The sequence below is a fragment of the Amblyomma americanum genome, unplaced genomic scaffold (assembly GCF_052857255.1).
Source record: "Amblyomma americanum isolate KBUSLIRL-KWMA unplaced genomic scaffold, ASM5285725v1 scaffold_409, whole genome shotgun sequence".
Taxonomy (NCBI): domain Eukaryota; kingdom Metazoa; phylum Arthropoda; class Arachnida; order Ixodida; family Ixodidae; genus Amblyomma; species Amblyomma americanum.
The window spans coordinates 1-21178 of NW_027526880.1; the positions used below are offsets into that span (position 1 = coordinate 1).

General features: G+C 43.6%; 1 protein-coding gene and 1 long non-coding RNA gene across 4 annotated transcripts in view; both read right to left on the reverse strand.

Moving 5' to 3' along the window:
* Positions 1–372: 372 nt before the first annotated feature.
* LOC144112555 (uncharacterized) lies at positions 373–2711 on the reverse strand. Of its 2 annotated transcripts, none has more exons than XR_013310310.1 (3): positions 2594–2711; positions 2117–2169; positions 373–1581 (listed from the first exon to the last, which is right to left on the reverse strand). It is a non-coding gene; the product is annotated as an uncharacterized LOC144112555 (long non-coding RNA). The 2 variants fall into 2 exon arrangements; XR_013310311.1 differs by having other exon boundaries at positions 1757–2169.
* A 10873-nt stretch (positions 2712–13584) lies between these two features.
* LOC144112553 (uncharacterized) overlaps positions 13585–21178 on the reverse strand; it is a 38500-nt gene continuing 30906 nt past the window's right edge. For both annotated transcript variants that reach the window (XM_077645365.1, XM_077645366.1), the window contains 13 exons: positions 20688–20892; positions 20564–20602; positions 19712–19894; positions 19500–19591; positions 17783–17836; positions 17071–17124; positions 16715–16768; positions 16358–16411; positions 16001–16054; positions 15644–15697; positions 15287–15340; positions 14916–14984; positions 13585–13926 (listed from right to left, as the gene is read on the reverse strand). In XM_077645365.1, the coding sequence (XP_077501491.1) occupies positions 13828–13926; positions 14916–14984; positions 15287–15340; positions 15644–15697; positions 16001–16054; positions 16358–16411; positions 16715–16768; positions 17071–17124; positions 17783–17836; positions 19500–19591; positions 19712–19894; positions 20564–20602; positions 20688–20892 (1065 nt within the window). In that variant the 3' untranslated portion in view covers positions 13585–13827. The remainder of the gene's footprint in view (positions 13927–14915; positions 14985–15286; positions 15341–15643; positions 15698–16000; positions 16055–16357; positions 16412–16714; positions 16769–17070; positions 17125–17782; positions 17837–19499; positions 19592–19711; positions 19895–20563; positions 20603–20687; positions 20893–21178) is intronic.

The window sequence follows — 21178 nt, forward strand, 5'->3', positions numbered from 1 at the left end:
GCTAGCCCACAGGACCCCATCAGCATCACTAGCAAGCAGTGACTGTTGAGAGGCGATATCAACAAAGTTGCAATATTTGAGGCTGTGCCCCTTGTTTTCACTTAATGCAGGTGAAAGGATGAAGTGACTCCTAGGTAGGCCAATATTATGTTGCACTGAGTACCTGTGATTGCTAGAATGTTCCTGTCTACGACCAGTAAAAAAATTCAAAATTGTTAGTGTTTAAAATTTTGTACCCCTCCCCTCTAAACAGCAAGAGCCCAGCTGCTTATGCAAGAAACAGGAACAGAGGTAGCTTGATTAATCGAAAAAAGAGGATGTGCAATGCATGTGTAATGCAAAGAAGATATAAGCAATACCACACTACAACACTGGGAGGATTCCAAGAGTAGGTGAATGCATGAATGGGTGGAAATCAGGTGGCCAAATGAGATTAGGAAATTTGAGGAAAAAGGGTGGTAGCAGGTGGCACAGGATACAGTTACGTGAGATCCACTGGAGAACCATTGTTCTGCACAAATTTTAACGGCAGATTCACAAGACAGACAAATTAACCAACTCCAGGAACGGGCTGCGCATCATGCGACTCAATGTCAATCATTGCAAATGGCACCAGCACTGTGGACTGCACATGAGAAAAAGGAGACATATTTTTGCTCTCAACTTTGAGCAGCAGTCAGCTGCACTTTTAAGAGCAAAGCTCTGAAGTACGGCAACATTGGCACTTTTTGTTTTACTGACATGAGGATCCTCGTGAGCGTGCAAGTCTCATGTTTGTTTTACACCAAATGTGTTAATTGCGAGGTATGTTTAACTAAAGAGGGGGCATCTAACAAGGGTGTCAGCCCTCCGCTATGGCACCTCTTCTATAATTCCCTCCTATAGCCCTCTCTTACATCAAGGTTCAAGTGTCCACCAAAATGTGAGGCAGTTACTGTGACATTTCCTTCAATTTTCCTTCAACTAATTTTAAATTTTTGAAGGATCCAGTTTTAAAAAGGTAGAGGTACAAACTGTGCCGTATAACCATATGCCGTGACAATAAACCAGCAATAAATCTGCTGACAGCAGCTTAGCCAATGCATTGCAAGGATGCTATACCATACAAGGATTGGTGTCATCGTGCAATGTTACATCACTGACTGACATTTTGGTCTCTGTACCAGAAATACTGGTAAACCATAGTTGTAGACCACGATGTTGTAAAGGGACAAATGAACATATAGAGCCTTTTCGAGGACACATGCGCATAACAGGCAGCAGGTGTGCAATGTCAAAGCACCTGAGGCAGGCTCAACTCCTTTATGTTAACAGCAGCTGCATCAAGAGCTACATGAGTGACTATATTTTGTACAAGTCTACAGTTCCTGTAATTATAAGCTGAGGTACTGCTGTGAAATGCATGTAGAGTTTGCATGCATTCCTAAACCCAGCTGCAAGCCTATGTTGAAAATATTTTTCTAAATAGGTAGGTAAGATATGCATCACTGAAAAAGGATAACTACCATGAACAGCTCAGGATGGATGACACAGCCGAAGGCAGGAAGCATGCATGGGCCAATAGATGCTGGCAGCTGGCAACTGCAAATAAATACATTCAGAGCAACAACTGTCAGTGGCTGTAGCAATGTCATGAATGGCAAGAGAGGAAATTGTCTTCTGCTCTATAAACTAAAATTAGACATAATATAAAAAAATAAAAAAGCGATCAGCTAGCCCATGACAAAAGAAAATGAACAGATTTTATGTGACGCACCCACATACATTCTTTGAGGAGAGTCAGGATGACTGTCATAACCACATTGAAAGATGAGCTGGCTGAAATACCGCACACCGATTTGAATATAGGAGGAACAGGCTTTCATTAATTCTCATCATGGTGCCTTGCACCAATATGTAGGTATTAAATTGAACATTGCGACCAGTCTGCCTTGGAAAAATCAGAAGAGAGAATGGAAAAAAGCATGCCTTCACTAGCAAGAAGCCTGATATCTCACATCACAGCTTAGCATCATACAAAAATTGGTAGCGCATTTTAACAAATCTGCAGAAAATTAAAAACTGCACAAATTTGTCGACTGTAAATGCAAGTAAGGGCAAGAGAAACAAAAAATACCAAAATACACTGGTGAGTGCGGTGAAGGGAGGTCTGTGGGTAGGATCCCGTGCCTGGAAAGAGTTTCGAGCTCGGAGAAATGCCGACAGCACAGCTGATGGCACGCAACCAAGAATAAATAACAAAGTGGGAATCAGTAACAAAAAAACCATCGACAATGGCAAACGACTTGAATGCGGGCCGCACAAGTGAGGGATATAGCAAAAAGCTAGAAATCCTAAATAAGTGTGCAGTTGCATCCCCGACAGCTCGCAGTGCTCAGAAGGAGAGGAAGCATCGACGCTTACAGCTCAGGAGAGACTTAAGATTGATCGATCTTTGGCATAATACTGCCTCATATACTGTTCCATTAGGGAACAGATACCTGTATGCGTTTACTGCTGTATGCACCCTGTGAAAATGCTCCCAAGGCAGGCGCTGCACTACACAGACAATGCACTGAATGCAAAACAATAAAACCCGCTTATCTACGGTCACCTGTAAAGAAAGTGTTGCATCGCGGAATGCGGCAGCATAATGTGCAGAAACAGCATCCACAGAAACCATTAACATCATCCAGGAACCGCCGAAACAACTGAAAGCCACGACCGCATTGAAGTTTAAGTTTGAACCCCTGCGGTAGAAGTCGCCATGCTGGATTGAGGCGATTGCGGTTGGATTCTGTTGGATGAAATTTTCAGATGCTTTGCTGACGCACGACCCTCACGCACAAACAGCAGCTCACGGAATCGTATTGTAGTTTATGTAGTCTAGCTTTTTGCCTAAAACTTTACTCCTGTTGTCTTGCCGTGTTATTACATACAGTGTTGCAGCATATCATCATCACCATGTGTATGCCGTCTGCTTACAGTGCTCTAGAATATGGGTAGTGGTAGGGTGGCTAGAACTTTTTGAGGTGTGCAAAGCGGCTGCCGGAAGCTGCCCCCCAAGACCAACCGATGCCGCGCGGGGGCGCTGAAGACAGCGACGCCGTCAGAGCGAGACATCGGAGCATTGCGCGCACCAAGAAAGCATCGCTCGCGCTGATTGTTGCTTTCCGAAGCAGGTAAAGTTAAGGTGCATGGACCACTAGATGCGTTATTTCTGCCGCGAGATTTGAGAATGCCACAAAGACCAAAAGACAAAAGAAAAACTAAGCGTTGGTGTTTCGTGCCTCAAGTCAAGTTTTACTGCTTATAACACGGGTTCACTTTTTTTAAGTAAATCGAAAGGAAGACGAAAGGAAAGAAAAAACCGTGAATCCATGCGTTCTTTAGCGGGCTTATCATGCTGTTTTGTATCTATCAGCAACGAATGAAACGCGAACCAGAAAACTGAGACGGCAACACAAAAACGGGAAGATATTAGCTCCTGGATTTGAACTACAAGCCAGGTTGAAAAACATTTCTGAAGAAGAGTCTTCACTCCTTCGAAATTAAAATAGTAGGAACTAGTATTTAGCTCCTCCTGGCTAAGAGTGGCGTATCTTGCAGTCCGTGGTTCAATTGTCTTGTTCGCGTTTCATTTCTTGCTGATAGTACGTGGATGAACAACTGAAAATAAGTGTTCTTCCAGAAACGCGTCTTTTTCTTACTGTGCTGTTTTACTGTGGAAGCGCCCTCGTCACAATTCTATGCTTCATGAACTGCACTTCTTGAGAGCGTTTCTTTGAAAAGGGAATTCTCGTTTGCTCAGATTGCAACGCATGTAAAAACTCCACGCCGCGGAAAACTAATCCGGAGCTCTCCACTACGGTTTTACTATTGCTTTTCGGCCTCGACACGTAAAAACCCACTAAATCTTTCACTGTACGAACGTGTATGCGACACAATGTAGTCTTCACATACATTGGTCTAAGGAGCAGAAGAAAAAGCATGAAACCCTTTCCGAATATGTTAACCATTTTCCACACAGTAGCAGCGCAAATTTACATGCTTTGTTTAGAGCGTGTGGGCTTCAAATCGAAGCTCCTGAGAGGCAGATCTAGTCGCTCGGTTGTTATCCGCTGCTACTCGACGTGCGTACCTTAACGAACCCCATCGCGGGAGGCAAGAGAAGGTGCTGGCGCAAAACACTCAATTCCCACTTCATGTACGTACTTCAACGTCCCAAAGCGACCGAGGCCATGAGGGACGCTGTAGAGAAGGGCTCCGGAAATTGCATCCACCTGGGGTTCTTTAACGTGCACTGACATCGCACAGTACGGGGCCTCTCGAATTTCGCCTCCATCGAAATTCGACCGCCACGGCCGGGATCGAACCCACGTCTTTCGCGTCAGCAGCAGACTGTCATAACCACTCAGCCACCACGGCGGCTGGTGACGCAAAACAAAAATACCACACATTATTGAGGAAGGAAGCCCAGCTGAAAGCAAAAGAATTTACTAAAACTGGAAGGCAAAAAGCAGCGCGAGCGAACCGCTCTAGCGGCATGGAAAAAGAAGGGAGGGGGGAGAAGCAAACTTCTGGCACTCCTTTTCATGTTACAAACGAACAGCCGAGCGCGTTCTTGAAAAGCGTGTGAGCGTATGCGCAGCAGCTTTTCATGCCAGCACATAAATCGAACCTGATGAGTGCTCCAGTTCCCTTTAAATCAGACCTCCGCAAATTTTGCTTTAGAAACAAAAAGAGAAGTGATTCCAGCAACTGGTTGTCGTCTGCTGCGCAAGAAAGCAGTTCTGCTTGGTGAATAATTCTTCAGAACTCGGAGCTCATAACTTCATCGAGTGTACAAACCACCATCGCGAAGCCATTTTCATCTTCAGCGGCCTCCCAAAAGCAAAGCACAGCGCGCAAATCACGCAATTAAACGCGGTCCGCGCGCTTTCCACCGTGCATGATCAGCGACCGCGCGACGGCGCCTTTAGCATCAGCGCCCCTGGCGGCATCGGTGGGCAGCGGTGCCACTTCCGGCAAGGGAAACGCGCCGCGCTTTTCACACCTGAAACAGTTCTAGCCACCCTACCCATTGGTCCAAAAAATGGCGGCTCATGGGCACTCCAGCGCCCCCTGGATTTTGGGGGGCAAACTACGCAAACGTGACGTAGAATGACGTCACGCATACGTATGCTTTTGGCGCGAATTATAAAGCGGTCTTTCTGAAGAAACCGCGTTTTCGAGCCCGTATCTCTCGAAGGTTGCTGCCTTTCAGCGCGCCCCAACCTTTGCCAGTCAAATGTGCTCGAGTTCCTGCTAGTTATGGCCTTGTTAATGTGCAATTGGGAACGCAATGAAAGTGACTGGTAAAGGAGGGGCAGCATAGAAAGGCAGCAACACTTCCAGACACTGGCGAAGCACGCATGATTCGTAGTGCAAATACTGGTGCTAGTACTTTTGAGAGCTTTTGAGTACAGCAAGGTATGATGCAAGGTATGATGCACAAAGCACTGGCTCAAGTGCACAGTTGGCAATAGAGTGTACGGCAAGTATGGTTTTCATAGTTTCATATTCATTGTTTATTGCAGCAACCAAACAAATACAGTCACAAAGCACACCCTTGGCACACAAACAAAAATACATGTCACAGGCAGCACAAGCAGTATTGTTTAAGTTGGCTAATCATCTCAATAGTCACAGTGCAGAAGGAAAAAGCCCTGAAGTGCCACGAACGTTGTCAGGAAATTGAAAAGTATAGAAAACAATGCTACGACAGCTTCAATTGAAGCAAACATAACATGACATAAGTAGGCGCATCAACACAGACCATAGAGCACACTGGGATTATTCTTCACATTTAATTTCTTCAGCTGAAAGAATATAGCAGGTGCGTTTACATCTGCAAGGCAATGTTAAAGCCAGCTTTAGCACCCTCAAACGTGCTCAACGTAGGAGCAAATACCATACATTGAAAAAGACATGAAGCCAAGTACGCACGAACGGGTTACAGCTATGAAACACGAGCGAACAGCCCGGCGAAACCATATCGAAGTCAAGCGGGAATCGGTGTAGCGTGACACCAATGGTACTATCCACGCTGTCGCAGTGTACCGCCTTGGTGTACCACGGAGCATCGCTTCTTCACATGCCGCAAGCTCATCTTGAAATGAAGCGCTAAGCGCTTCAAAAGAAGAGCGCGAAGCGTGCAAAGACGGAAAAAGACTTCGCACTGGCCGCACGCCGAAGGAGACGACAAAACCGAGAAAACTGCCGCAGCGGTCCAGCGGGGTGCAAATCTTACCGAACGGTGACAAAGAAGCGACGTGCAAGGACGACGAAAACTTCGCAAAAGGAGCATTTTGAGACCGGCGAGCTAAATTTATACGCTTTACCAGGCGCGCCATCGCAGGCAGCTGGCGATAAGAAATCGCCACTGTGGCCGGGTTAGCCGGGTATCGAAACAAGGCCTGCAAAGACGCGCTGTAATGCACCGCACACTCATGAATAGGGGGCAGGTCAAGAGTGTTGCAAAAATAGAAAATTTGCCAGGTTTTAATAAAATGACTTACCTCTTTCGTAAAACAAGGTGCTAATATATTTTTTCGTTTCTATTGGCAGATTACATTCCAATTTTGTAGTTTTATCATTTATTTATATGAGTGTTTTGCCCCCCCCCCCCCCCCCCATCCTCTGGTTGTGCTGCAGTCGCGCTAAACCACTTTTCGGCCCAGCCTTCGCCACCACTATAAATCCGCCTTGGATTTACTACGCTCGGGCAGCCCGCTGGCTGCCGAACCATGGAGGAAGGAAACCATAGGAAGACCTTCGCAGGAAGTCACGTGGTTTTGCAAGGCCTACTGGGATTTGTTGGCCGATGGCGCAGCCAATAGCAGCGTTGGGCGCAGCGGCGTCGTCAGCGTCGTCTGCTTCACGCATCACCCATGTCGGCAGACCGGTCGAGTAGAGTTGGAAATTCGCATTTTTATTCAATCCAGGCACAAAGTTCCAGAGGCCTGTAGTCGGTGCTGGTCTTCATTGCTGTGCGCTTAGTTCATTCAGGATGCCGTCTTGACGAAAGCGGTTGTTTTGGAAGCCCGCAACAGCTTTCTCTGAAAAAGCTTGGCGCTATTCTCTTTCGGCTTTGTGCGGTTGCGTCCCTCAACGCTGCTAGCCTTGTTCCAAGGAGAAATTGACAGTGCCGACGGCTCATAAAGCGATAGGCGACGGTGACACGCTGGTTTATGGTTACAGCAGCGCGGGAAGAAAAACTGCGAGTCGGCGCTTAATTGTTTTGTGTGTGAATACGTGTTCCTTCATTTTTGTGTATTTTTCCCGCGCTGTTTTAACCACGAATAAATACAAACTCGTCCAGACCGTGTCCTTGTAAGCATACCCGTTGCGTCTACATTCCCCTATGCATGACGGTCACAACTGGTGGCGACCGATATGCGTGGGCCGCGGTGTGCTCACCGAAGCGTGCAGTGCCAAGGAAGCCGCGCCGCATGCGATGGTATCCGTCAGCAAAGCGATACGCGAAGCAGTCTGAAGCGTACCATATGTTTACTGTACGCTGTGCGAGCGATATGTCAACTGCGTGCAAGTTTTCTCCGATATGGACCCAGTGGATCGACCGACCCGCGCTGCTGTCTCGATTGAGTGCTGTTGTGCGAGCAAGGACACATAGCCGGGTTTAGGAGGCGCAGTGTTAGGTTTAAAACATTTGCGCTTAAGGGTGGTGAAGTGTAAGGCCATGCCTCTGTAAGATTGAGAGTACCTCGCAACTTACCGTTTACCGAGATGCCGAGTCGACCCTCGCGACCACCTCGCCGAGTTGCACTTTCTTGCATTCAGCTGATTAAACGGATTAATGAAGTCCAAAATTTATATTTTATTGGACAATCAAAATATGAGCTTTAAAAAGATTTGATACAGCATAACACTTATTACAAAACATAGCTTGCTACCTGAAGCAAGCAAAATGTTTTAACAAAAGTGATAACACATGGAAGGAGAACACACATAAAAAGGATTCAACAAAAACGACCAGAAGAAGAAATGCACAACTGAATTAGATCAATTTGCAACCATGAACCATTCGAACAGAGAGAGTAAAACATATATAGGAAGGCAGTAAATGGGGGCTTTGAGACAGAAAAATATTTGTGGACCGATCTTGTCAAATTGTGTGAAAGCTTTCATTTCTCAGTAGTTGTTTCTGCATCACAAAGTTGATAAAATTTAAGCGATGCAAATGCAAAGTAATTGGAGCACTGCATGGAAGTGACTTGAAAAATTGGTAACAGTTGTCGCAGCTAGTGGAAAAAGTGAATCATTTTCCTCCCTTCTGCTTCATGTATTCCTTTCTGTAATATATGTAAAGAAAGAGAGCACCCTGCTGACACTGTTTCTATTGTTGCATTGTTGTATTTGACTCATCTGCCTAGCCTGAAACAGTATAGAAATAGCATAGTTTTCTGTCCAATTTTCTGTTCTGTTTGTTGTGTACTATGTGGTACTTGTGTGCACATGCTGTTTTATATTTGTCAAAACCACGAGCCAACCAACATAGTCTGCACATAAGTCGGGCATTTGAGCTGTGCACAACTAAGGCATGATGACAGCTAAAAAATGTGTAATATAATGTACAAATTGCGGCTGGTAGAATGATAAGGTTGTCCTCTGTATGCATGAATGTACCAATTAAGTGCATGTGGAAAAGTGTTTCCATCATTTAAGAACATGAATTTGTTGCAAAACTTATATGCTAGTGCTTACTCTGTTGCTGCGTGCAGTGGGATGATCACCCCCTTTTGACACTATTACTTTGAAAGGCCAAAATCACCTTCAGTTGTGTTGAATATCTAGAACTAAAATTATAAGTATGGTACACTAATTACTCTGATTATTCTGGCTTCTATAGTATGAAAAACATGCACTCCATATTTTTTACAAAATATGGAGTAAAACCTCATTGACACGGTCCCGGTTCATACGATTTCCCGGTTCGTACGCTCAACAGCGCGGACATTAAAAAAAGCCCCATAGAGTTGCACTATATTATTTCCCGGTTAATACGTTCCCGGAAAACACGATTTCCCGGCTACTGCGTTTGAAATTTCGACAAACTGCGGTCGTATAATACGTTTATTGACCAACCGCACATGTGCAAACATACAAGTGGGCCAAACGAGAGGGCACGCAACATGGTTTTTGCGGCAGTCACCCGTTGTGGTGGCTTCTCTGCAATACTTCGATGCCACGAGGTGAAGCACCATTATCAAGGGCAAAATATAAAAACGGCGCGCTAGCATTCTCGACGGCCGTTTCTGCGGGGACGCGGTATGAAGTTTCTTCGCGGTGCATAAGGGAAAGGAGGCGAAGCTTCTTACGAGCTACAGCGATGCGCATATATACGAACGGGCCGGGTCTGTGAAACGCGGCTTAAAAAGCAGAAACACTTCGACAATCAGCCGCCGCGGTGGCTTTTCCACAATACTTGGAAGCAAAGGGGCGAGGCATCCGAAAAATGACGAAGAGATTTTGGTTACTTTCTTCACTGCTGTCGACGGACCGCATGCGTTACGAATTTCCTTCCGCGCTAAAGACAGCGCGAACGCGGACTGAATTCAGCGAACACTGGAATGGGATCTGTTCAGCTCTAATGCCGAGAAATGCCAATCGACATTTTTATAAAGTGAAGGTGTCAATAAATGTCTTTTTACCCCATCCTACAGTTATATTTCTCAAAATCAGGCGGTTTGGATCATACGTTTTCCCGGATAATACGTTTTTCCCGCAGTTAAAAAATAAAACGTATCAACGAGGTTTTACAAGATACTTCAGTCACCCTGTACCCTAAAGGACAGTAGTGCAGGCACGCTGTAAAGAAAGCTCTGGGAGACTGCTAACTGCAGCCCCTATTCTTGAACATCAGTGACCAATAGTACATGTCCATCTGTGAATCTACAGCATATAGATTCATGAACAAGAACTAGCATTTGCGCTCTGGACATGTACTGATTTTACTTAACTGACTTCTATTTTAAAATGTGCGTATTGTTCATTTACCACAAAAGACGAAAATCTGATTTTAGGAAGCAGGTAATTTCTGGTTGATTCAGTAGCAATCAAGCTAAATCAAAACCCTGATTACTCCTGAAAAAACTGACTAGTGACTGCCATCAAGCATGAGCCTAAGTCGGTGGTGTACATGACGCATTCACATTAAAAAGCTATTCTTTTCAATACTCAGTATGACAGGTTGTAATGTACTCTAAACTGTGAGCGGCCGTTTGAATAGAATTTTATTCTGACAAAGTTAGACATGAAAGTCTGTTACATGTAAGATTCTTATTCAGCTCATATTGCGGCAGCAAGCTGCAGTGTCAACATGAAGCATGGGACCCCTATGGGCTGGTTGCATTCATACTCTACGGTAAATTAAGACATGTGCTGACGAAAACAAAGTCTGATTTTTTAATTCTCACTGTCGCATCAGTCACTGCCCCTTGAATTGAGTTATTTTTTTAAACATCTGCCGGACCTGAGCAGTGTGCAGGCTCTCGGTTGCCTGCTTGCCAACATGAAACAAGCGCATGTTGATGTAATTTTCTGCAACACTTCTGACAAGGTGCATGTAATGATTGTCGAGTGGAGAGTTGTCGAACATGTGCTCATGAAGTTCATTGAAGAGCTCTCTACCGTGGAATGCGTAAAGAACCTCGTGGAGAAGATCAGTGAGTAGTGTTCTTGATGCCAATTTGTTCAGGTGCACTGCCGTCCTGATCACCGCCTCCGATTTTTGACAGATCTTCAGTACACTTTCTGATGGGTATTTCAGCCCTCCTCTGCTTTTCCTCTTAATTAGTGAGTAAATGTTTCCTCGTTCTGTTGTGAGTAGTGCACTTGTGCAGTGATCACAAGTCAGCTTTGCAGCCAATTTATGAGCTACATAACCTGCCATGTAAGCCACAATTCGGCCTCCACATTCACTGATGTAGCCTGGAGCTATGATGTAGTCATGGTCTGCAGCTGTTACCCGAGACTGCTGAACAGCATCACTGTCTAGAAGTTGCCTCCTTGGTGCAGATATATTCAAGACCTGAGAAGAAATAACTGTTGCACTGCTGCATGACAATATGGATATGCTGTCCAGGCTCAGACAGTTGCCTGTTGATACATCAGCCAGTTCACTATGAACAATCACTTTTTTGAAGGCAGCACGAAACTGCTGTGTAGTAGGGTTGTCATTATGCCCGCCATGTGCTCGAATCAGGCCAAAAAACAGTTCCAAATGGTCCTGGCAAATTTTGTGGGCCGGAATGTACTTCAGCACTCGTTTTTCAGTGACAAGAAAATGAAAAAGACTAATCAGGCTTTGCATGCAGATGATAAAACCTAAAAAACCTGTCTTTCGGTTTGTTTCATTCATTCGTCTTCCATTTGCAGACTCCTTCAAGGAAGAGAGGTAATGGGTTGTGGTTTTGAACATGCCTTTGAAAGCTTCAATGTTCTTTTCATTTATAGGTTTCTTCCAACCTTTCTGATATGGGCTTCTAGAATTTAGGGCATCAAATGTCTTATTAATTTTCAACAAAACATTCTCTGTTGCCTGTGTGCCAGAAAAACCTTCCAGGTCAAGTTCCCTGCACTCGGCTAGTGCTGTCGCAACAGAAGTGCTCATTACTTGGGCAGCAAGTCTAACTTTCATGGGCTGCCGCTGCCACTCAATATGAGCTCTGCGCAACTTGTCAGCCAAATGTAGGCCTTCTTTCTGCTGCACAGTATGCAGCCGCTCAATATGCTCCCATGACACTGTCCTTCCTTGGTGGTCAATAAAGTACCTCTTGTGTGCCAGTGCATTCCTCACAAGTTTTAGCATATGGCAGGGATCCAAAAAAGCTGCCACTGGTTCCTGGGTAGCTGGGTGTCGAAAGGTTGTTTTTAGGTCTCCCACATGTTGGAAATCACACCCAAGCTCTTGCAACATAGCCAGATTTGCGGGCGCCCCGTCACAAGTGAGTGAAGCAACCATAGCTCCAGCATCATGTGCCTTATGAAGGCACTGGGTGACAAGGTTAGCCCTCTGTGTTCCAATTAGGCCATCAACTAGGAAGTACCCAAGGGGCAACTTCCATCGCCCATTAATAGCCACAGCCATTATAACGAATGCAGCCTTTGCTTGTGGCAAAGAGTCGCTGTCAATGCCACTGCCAAAGTCAACAAACCCTTCAAAGTTGCGTTTGTTCCACTGGATGTTTTGCCGAATAGCCATTTCATCAACCATGAGGCTGCAAACTGTTCGGTGCCCCTTGCTTGCTGTTTCAGCACACTTCATTTTTAGTGCATTGAAAGCTTCTGTTGAAAGTCCTGCCTGGCCATCAACAGTCTCATACCATTTTCGCAGAGTTCTGGGATGTGGGAGGCACGTGTCAAAAACTTTCCTGACATACTGATAGGCTCGTGGGGAATAGAAATTTAAAGTTAAGGCAAAAGTTCTCAGTTCAGGGGAGTACTGCTTTGGAGTGCCAATTCCACCATGCTTTCCGACTTGTCTTTCAAGTAGGTGCTTATTTACTTTACCCAGGCCATCTAAAACAGACACTTGCTCTGTCAGGAGGATATTCTCCGTAGTTAAAGCTGACAGAACAGATTTTAGTTCCGCATTTTTCTTTTGCAGTCTCCGCCTTGTTTGCTGCAGCCTTTTTATGCTTTTTCTTGACTGAGCATGCATTGCAGAAAACCATGCAGCCCTTGCTCTCAAGTAAGCTTTTTCGGGTGTGTCCTCCTATGAAGAGAGATAGAAAATGCAATGCATCATTAGAACAATGCACACCCAAGCCTTGCATACCAGTTACAACAGTGTGCACATATAAAACACAAAGCACTCTGAATGTTCCATTAAAAGAAGAATGAAGGAGCTCAGTTAATCTTCTCGTCCTACTTTAATATCAAAGTGTTTCACCTCTGATGGAAATGCTCAGCATGCCATCACTCACAACGCACAGAAAATTCACTTGATCATCTTTTTCTCGCACATTGTACCATAGCAACAGATCATTTGCCCTGTCACATATTTTACCAGCACCTCACCTAGCATCAAGCCGGTAATGCCTACAAGGGTAACCCTGTTTTTGTCCAGATGGAAAAGTACAAAAATTCACCTGTAACCTTAATGATGAAAGAATGCAATGATTTACCTTCCAGGATTGCCATGATAACAGAGTCTTTGTTATTTCAGTCAGGATCACTTTCTTATATGGATTCCTCACACTTTCAGTAGCAAAATTTGATTTCTCAGATTACTAATTCGCACCTGCTATTTATTTTTTCTTTGTGAATTTTCGTAAGAATATTTACTTGGCAATGATGTTTCTCGACTTGCACCTGAGTGCCATACCTACGCTGCTTTTTTGTTTTTGAAACAATTTTGTTCCGCTTTGAGTCCCCCCCATCTCCCCCTATGTAATGCCCCTAGTGGACCCTTAGGGTACTTGAATAGATCAATAAATGAAGCTGTGACTCACCGATTCTCCTCTGGTAGATGGAGAGATGTCCAAGAAGAAGATTCCATAATGTGCTCCTCAGCTTGATATGCAGGCCACTCACACGTACTTAAAAATTCATTGGTTTATTGATTCATCATTGCATACAATATACCATGCAGATCAGTTAGTAGATATTAGTAAAAATTGCCACGGCGAAATCAAGATAAGTCCATTCACACAGTCTGGGTGCCTGCACATGCTGTGTTAAAGATTATGCTAATAATGCATGCTGTGGATGGGCCACTCACGCTATCAAATACGCTCTTGGCATATGCACAAGCATTTGACATTCATGATGTTGAATTCTGCTTCAGAAATAGGCACATTTGACAGGTCCATTTACCATTGCTGGCCTCCTTATTCGTGGCGTCCCAACAGAGACTGGGGCGGTTGGCAAAGTCGGAAGTTCCTGCATAAGATAAACTGTTTAGTAATGCAGCCCACCTTAGAATGCCTGTTGCCCTGTTCTCCTCCGCCATGCATCAAGGCATAAGAAGGAAAGCAGGACATGAGGCTAATCACAAAATTACTCGGCATGCCCACTACTGGGCCACGCAACAGCTTCAGTGCATACGTACTCAATGCCTTTCGATGTCACTGCAAAAGAAAAACGCTCGCACATTGTTAAACTCATATCACCTAGCATGTTAAGGTAATGTTATATGTCTACACATTTTAATTTTATTATACACTCAAAGTGTTGCAGAAATAAAGCAGGGTTAATAGCACAACTGTGTAGAAGCGTGAATACATACAGCTTTAAAAATTATTGCATTAAATTTTGTGTCGTGCAATCTCCTTTTCTGAATGCCCACTGGAACTGACGTTAAAGAGGTTGGCATGTACCCATATAAGAAGTATTTCATGAAAACTTATACAAGGAACAACTGAAAAAGAAGAAAACATGACAGTACAAATTTTTCATGTAGCACGCATGCCAGTTTGCACCGAATACTTTCTACATAGCTGTCAATGACCTTGTCCAAAATCAGTAAAACCAGTTTGGAATAACGTGAGAAAATTTTGTAGAAAAGATATCACTGACCTGGTGGAGTATGTCTTGCATAGCCAAATTTTTCTTGATACTGACAGATTATTTGTAGTGGAACTCTGACGAGATGACTATATTGATTTGTGTAACGAACATAAGCAATGAAGGCACATGAAAGAATATTGTGGCAGTTACTAATGTGCTTATGTGGTTCCACAAAAAGGTACCATCCTATATGAAGGATCTTTGCAGAACCTACTGCACTCTGCTACTGTCTCCGGTAAGCACGGGGCCTGACAAACAACTGCAGGTTCTACTGCACTTTACATTGCAGAATTGCAACGACATCCTACCTCATGCAGTGAATAAACCTGGATGGAAACCACACAGGACGATATGAAACTTACTGATGTAAGTTGAAAGGCTTGAGATGGCCCTGGCTGAATGTCCAGCATTGTGGCCACATCCATAGATGCCTGTAAAAAAATTTTGTTCAGGAGAAATGTGTGTGTACCGAGACATAACAAGCGTTCAGTTTTAAGCACCTAGTGAAAAGTGGAGAAGCATCACACTACTAGACCGTTTTAAGTTATGTCTGAAGGAATAAAGATATGACTGGTGTGCTGAGGTGGCTTGGTCAAAACTTCCTCTGAGCCTGCGCCAGGAAGCTTTCTTTTACATAAAAATTCACCCGTTTCGTGACTTGTGCTGCGAGATAAACTCAGACACTGTCAATCTTCTAGCAGTTGCTGTCACAAAATGGTATATCGTAACATACCTGTTGTGATGGGCCTGGTAAAGTTTCCTGGCTTTCAGTGACATCCATAGGTGCCTGTGAAAAAAAATTTTATTCTTGAGAAATATGCTTCTACCAAAGCATAAGATGTATTCAGTTCTAAGCAACTACTGAAAAATAGAAAAGCATCACACTGCTAGGCTGTGTTTTCAGTTCTGTCAAAAGGATTATAAAAAATGACTAATGTGTTGAGGCGATTCAGAGAAAACTTCCTCTGAGCCAGTGCCAGGATGCATTCTGTTACAGAAATCTGTTTTTGGTCGCTCGTGCTGCGACATAAATGCAGACACTGTTGTTCTTCGAATTGATGCAGTCACAAAATGGCATATTGTAAAATACCTGTTGTGATGGGCCTGCCAAAGTCTCCTGGCTTTCAGTGACATCCATAGGTTCCTGTGAAAAAAAATTTTATTCTTGAGAAATATGCTTCTACCAAAGCATAAGATGTATTCAGTTCTAAGCAACTACTGAAAAATAGAAAAGCATCACACTGCTAGGCTGTGTTTTCAGTTCTGTCAAAAGGATTATAAAAAATGACTAATGTGTTGAGGCGATTCAGAGAAAACTTCCTCTGAGCCAGTGCCAGGATGCATTCTGTTACAGAAATCTGTTTTTGGTCGCTCGTGCTGCGACATAAATGCAGACACTGTTGTTCTTCGAATTGATGCAGTCACAAAATGGCATATTGTAAAATACCTGTTGTGATGGGCCTGCCAAAGTCTCCTGGCTTTCAGTGACATCCATAGGTTCCTGTGAAAAAAAATTTTATTCTTGAGAAATATGCTTCTACCAAAGCATAAGATGTATTCAGTTCTAAGCAACTACTGAAAAATAGAAAAGCATCACACTGCTAGGCTGTGTTTTCAGTTCTGTCAAAAGGATTATAAAAAATGACTAATGTGTTGAGGCGATTCAGAGAAAACTTCCTCTGAGCCAGTGCCAGGATGCATTCTGTTACAGAAATCTGTTTTTGGTCGCTCGTGCTGCGACATAAATGCAGACACTGTTGTTCTTCGAATTGATGCAGTCACAAAATGGCATATTGTAAAATACCTGTTGTGATGGGCCTGCCAAAGTCTCCTGGCTTTCAGTGACATCCATAGGTTCCTGTGAAAAAAAATTTTATTCTTGAGAAATATGCTTCTACCAAAGCATAAGATGTATTCAGTTCTAAGCAACTACTGAAAAATAGAAAATCATCACACTGCTAGGCTGTGTTTTCAGTTCTGTCAAAAGGATTATAAAAAATGACTAATGTGTTGAGGCGATTCAGAGAAAACTTCCTCTGAGCCAGTGCCAGGATGCATTCTGTTACAGAAATCTGTTTTTGGTCGCTCGTGCTGCGACATAAATGCAGACACTGTTGTTCTTCGAATTGATGCAGTCACAAAATGGCATATTGTAAAATACCTGTTGTGATGGGCCTGCCAAAGTCTCCTGGCTTTCAGTGACATCCATAGGTTCCTGTGAAAAAAATTTTATTCTTGAGAAATATGCTTCTACCAAAGCATAAGATGTATTCAGTTCTAAGCAACTACTGAAAAATAGAAAAGCATCACACTGCTAGGCTGTGTTTTCAGTTCTGTCAAAAGGATTATAAAAAATGACTAATGTGTTGAGGCGATTCAGAGAAAACTTCCTCTGAGCCAGTGCCAGGATGCATTCTGTTACAGAAATCTGTTTTTGGTCGCTCGTGCTGCGACATAAATGCAGACACTGTTGTTCTTCGAATTGATGCAGTCACAAAATGGCATATTGTAAAATACCTGTTGTGATGGGCCTGCCAAAGTCTCCTGGCTTTCAGTGACATCCATAGGTTCCTGTGAAAAAAAATTTTATTCTTGAGAAATATGCTTCTACCAAAGCATAAGATGTATTCAGTTCTAAGCAACTACTGAAAAATAGAAAAGCATCACACTGCTAGGCTGTGTTTTCAGTTCTGTCAAAAGGATTATAAAAAATGACTAATGTGTTGAGGCGATTCAGAGAAAACTTCCTCTGAGCCAGTGCCAGGATGCATTCTGTTACAGAAATCTGTTTTTGGTCGCTCGTGCTGCGACATAAATGCAGACACTGTTGTTCTTCGAATTGATGCAGTCACAAAATGGCATATTGTAAAATACCTGTTGTGATGGGCCTGCCAGTCTCCTGGCTTTCAGTGACATCCATAGGTGCGTGTGAAAAAAAATTTTATTCTTGAGAAATATGCTTCTACCAAAGCATAAGATGTATTCAGTTCTAAGCAACTACTGAAAAATAGAAAAGCACCACACTGCTAGGCTGTGTTTTCAGTTCTGCCAAAAGGATTATAAAAAATGACTAATGTGTTGAGGCGATTCAGAGAAAACTTCCTCTGAGCCAGTGCCAGGATGCATTCTGTTACAGAAATCTGTTTTTGGTCGCTCGTGCTGCGACATAAACGCAGACACTGTTGTTCTTCGAATTGATGCAGTCACAAAATGGCATATTGTAAAATACCTGTTGTGATGGGCCTGCCAAAGTCTCCTGGCTTTCAGCGACATCCATAGGTGCCTGTAAAAAAAAATTTATTCTGGAGGAATGTCATCATCGTCATCATCAGCCTGACTACGCCCACTGAAGGGTGAAGGCCTCTCCCATGTCTCCAATTAACCCTGTCCTTTGCCAGCTGCGGCCACCGCATTCCCGCAAACTCCTTAATCTCACCCGCCCACCTAACTTCCTGCCACCCCCTGCTATGCTTGCCTTCTCTTGGAATCCACTCTGTTACCCTTAAGGACCAGCGGTTATCTTGCCTTTGCATTACTTGCCCTGCCCAAGCCCACTTCTTCCTCTTGATTTCAACTAGGATGTCATTAACCCACGTTTGTTCCCTCATCCACTCTGCCTACTTCTGGTTTCTTAACGTTACACCTGTCATTTTCCTATCCATAGCTCACTGTGTTGTCCTTAACTTAAGCTGAACCCTCTTTATTAGCCTCCACATTTCTGCCCCATAGATGAGTACCGGTAAGATACAGCTGTCGTAGACTTTTCTCTTGAGGGATAATGGTAAACTGCCATTCATGATCTGGGAGAACCTGCCATATGCGCTCCACCCATTCTTATTCTTCTAGTTATTTCCCTTTCATGATCTGTATTAGCGGTCACTACCTGCCCTAAGTAGGCATATTCTCTTACTACTTCCAGCACCTCGCTACCAATTGCGAACTGTTGTTTCTACTTTGGTTTTCTGCATATTATTTTTTAGCCCCACCATTCTGCTCTGCCTGTCTAACTCATTGATCATGCTTTGCAGTTCTTGTCCTGAGTGGCTTAGCAAGGCAATGTCATCAGCGAATCGCAAATTACTCAGGTATTCTCCATTAACTCTTATCCCCAAATGTTCCCATTTCAGGCCGCGGAATACCTCCTGTAAACAGGCAGTGAATAGCATTGGCGAGATCGTGTCTCCCTGCCTGACACCCTTCCTTATTGGAATTTTATTGATGACTATATGGAGGACTATGGTAGGCGTGCAATCGTTATAAATATCTTCCAATATTTTCACATAACACTCTTCCACACGCTGATTCTGCAGTGCCTGCATGACAGTTGAGGTTTCCACTGAGTTAAATGCTTTCTCGTAATCAATGAAGGCCATATATAGGGGTCGGTTATAATCTGTGCATTCCTCTATCACTCACTGATAGCGTGAACATGATCTATTGTTGAGTATCTTTTACGAAAGCCTGCCTAATTATTTGGTTGATTAAAGCCTAAGGTTGTCCTGACTATTAGCGATTACCTTAGCAAATACTTAGTAGGCAATGAACAGTAAGCTGATCGGTCTGTAATTCTTCAAGTCCTTGACGTCTCCTTTATAAAGATAATGTTAGCATTCTTCCAAGCTCCTGGTACTCTCGAGGTCACAAGGCATTGCATATATAGGATGGCTAGTTCTACTAGCACAATCTCCCCTCCTATTCAACGCCCCACAATAATTGAGCTGAGTCCCTGACAACAATGCTTGGTTTCTTGTTTTTAAATAGCTTCTCTGCCTGGTCTGGCTTGATATACACGCCTTGAGTCAAGTGGAACTAAAAAAGAACACATAACAAATATGTATGTATTAGCAATCTTGAGAGATGACAGATCAAGGATGAAATTATAAACCCCGAAATAAAGCAGGGGGCCATTGCGCATTCCCAACATATAACAGTAAAAATATACTTACAAGTCCACCTGACGTAAGCGTGAAATCCTGCGCATCATCCAACACGGATGCTTCCAGCTCAGCTGAACGGGGTGCATCTGCTGTAAAACAACCTGAAAGATAAAGCGCTGGGTGTAAGCATTCAATCTACAAAATTCCATGCTATTATGAACGCTTTTACATGCTCCATGCGCATTCTCAAAATCAGTATGACCACATGCTGCAGTCCTTACTGCTTGCTGGGGCTTCTTCAGATGGTCCAGCGGGTGTCGGGACTACTGATGCAGCTCCTCCCACGTCCTTTTCTGCTGCTGCCGCTTGTTCAGTTGCTGCTCCTCTTGCAGCTGTAGGGTCTCTCCGAGACGCCTCCACTGCTCCATTCGGTAATATGCTGGGTGCCACTACAGGCAAAGCATCTGCACACAAATCTGCACGTTAAAGATGAACACAATAGCCAATTCCATGCCATATTGACACATGCAACCATGGCTGTATGATTTTTGCTAGAACGTTGTGCACACTGGACCTGCTTTTGCTGTTTACATTATTATATTGCAGAAAACAAATTTCATGAAACAACATCTTTATATTTAGTTAAAATTTATATTCTTGCAATACTTGCATATATGCACACTACCAAATCTAATTATAATTCAAGTTACAGAATTGATGCATGAACACGTTGCACATGCAACGCAATGTCTACTATCTCTGTTGCAAGGGTCAAGGCATAAGCGCCTGCTAGTTTCACCAATTCATTTATCACCACCAGTTATGGCCGCATGGTGGATGGTATACTCCAGGCTCAATCATGGTACCTGTGACATCGCATGCAATCCATGTACACCTTGTACATATGGAAGTTGTAAGCGAAGGCTTATATATGCTATTTGTACTTCTCCCTGCACTTCTGGATGCACCTGTACAGTTAAGAGCAACTGCCTTTAAAAAATAAAATCAAAAACAAGTCTGCATACAATCTGCTGTGCATTAATGCAGTGTGCACATCGCTTCTGAACTGGTTCACAAACTGCACATTATCCGAAACTGTTATACGTGATTCAGTTCCATGCACTTCCTCTTACCTTGTTGTCTTTTTGCTACCTCATCCAGTGTTTGCTGAACTGGAAGACTATAGGTACAGTTAACGATGGTTCCAATATTAGAATTCTGGACTAGAACTGCAGACACAAAGCAACGAAAACTTACATGAACTCAACTGCAGCTCAACTTTCCTTTTTAGGAAGTCAAGTTCCCTCTTCAGGGAAGCAGTGTGTTCTTGTTCAAGACGATATCGCTGCTTCCAATACTTCGCCTCCTTCACTGCATTTTTCAATTCACGTGAAGACACAACAGACTCATCTTCTGACTCAGTACTGTCGTCCAGAATTTGGGGCTTGCGCTTCTTGCTGGCCTAAACATAAAAAGATTCCCAACACACAGTACAGATGTTCGAACTATACATAGCAGATCAACATTGCTTGGCGCATGGTAGCCTTGGTTGCTTATGCACCATTAAACCCAACACAACACAACAACATAGCACATCCAAGAAAATGAAAAGGTCAAATTTTACTAATGTTTCATTGTATTTTTGAGAAATCCGCATAAATAGGTTTTCATCATGATGCAACACAGTCACTGTCAAGTATGGTTACTTGTAACAAACACATCCATTTGATCCTCAAATTATTATGATG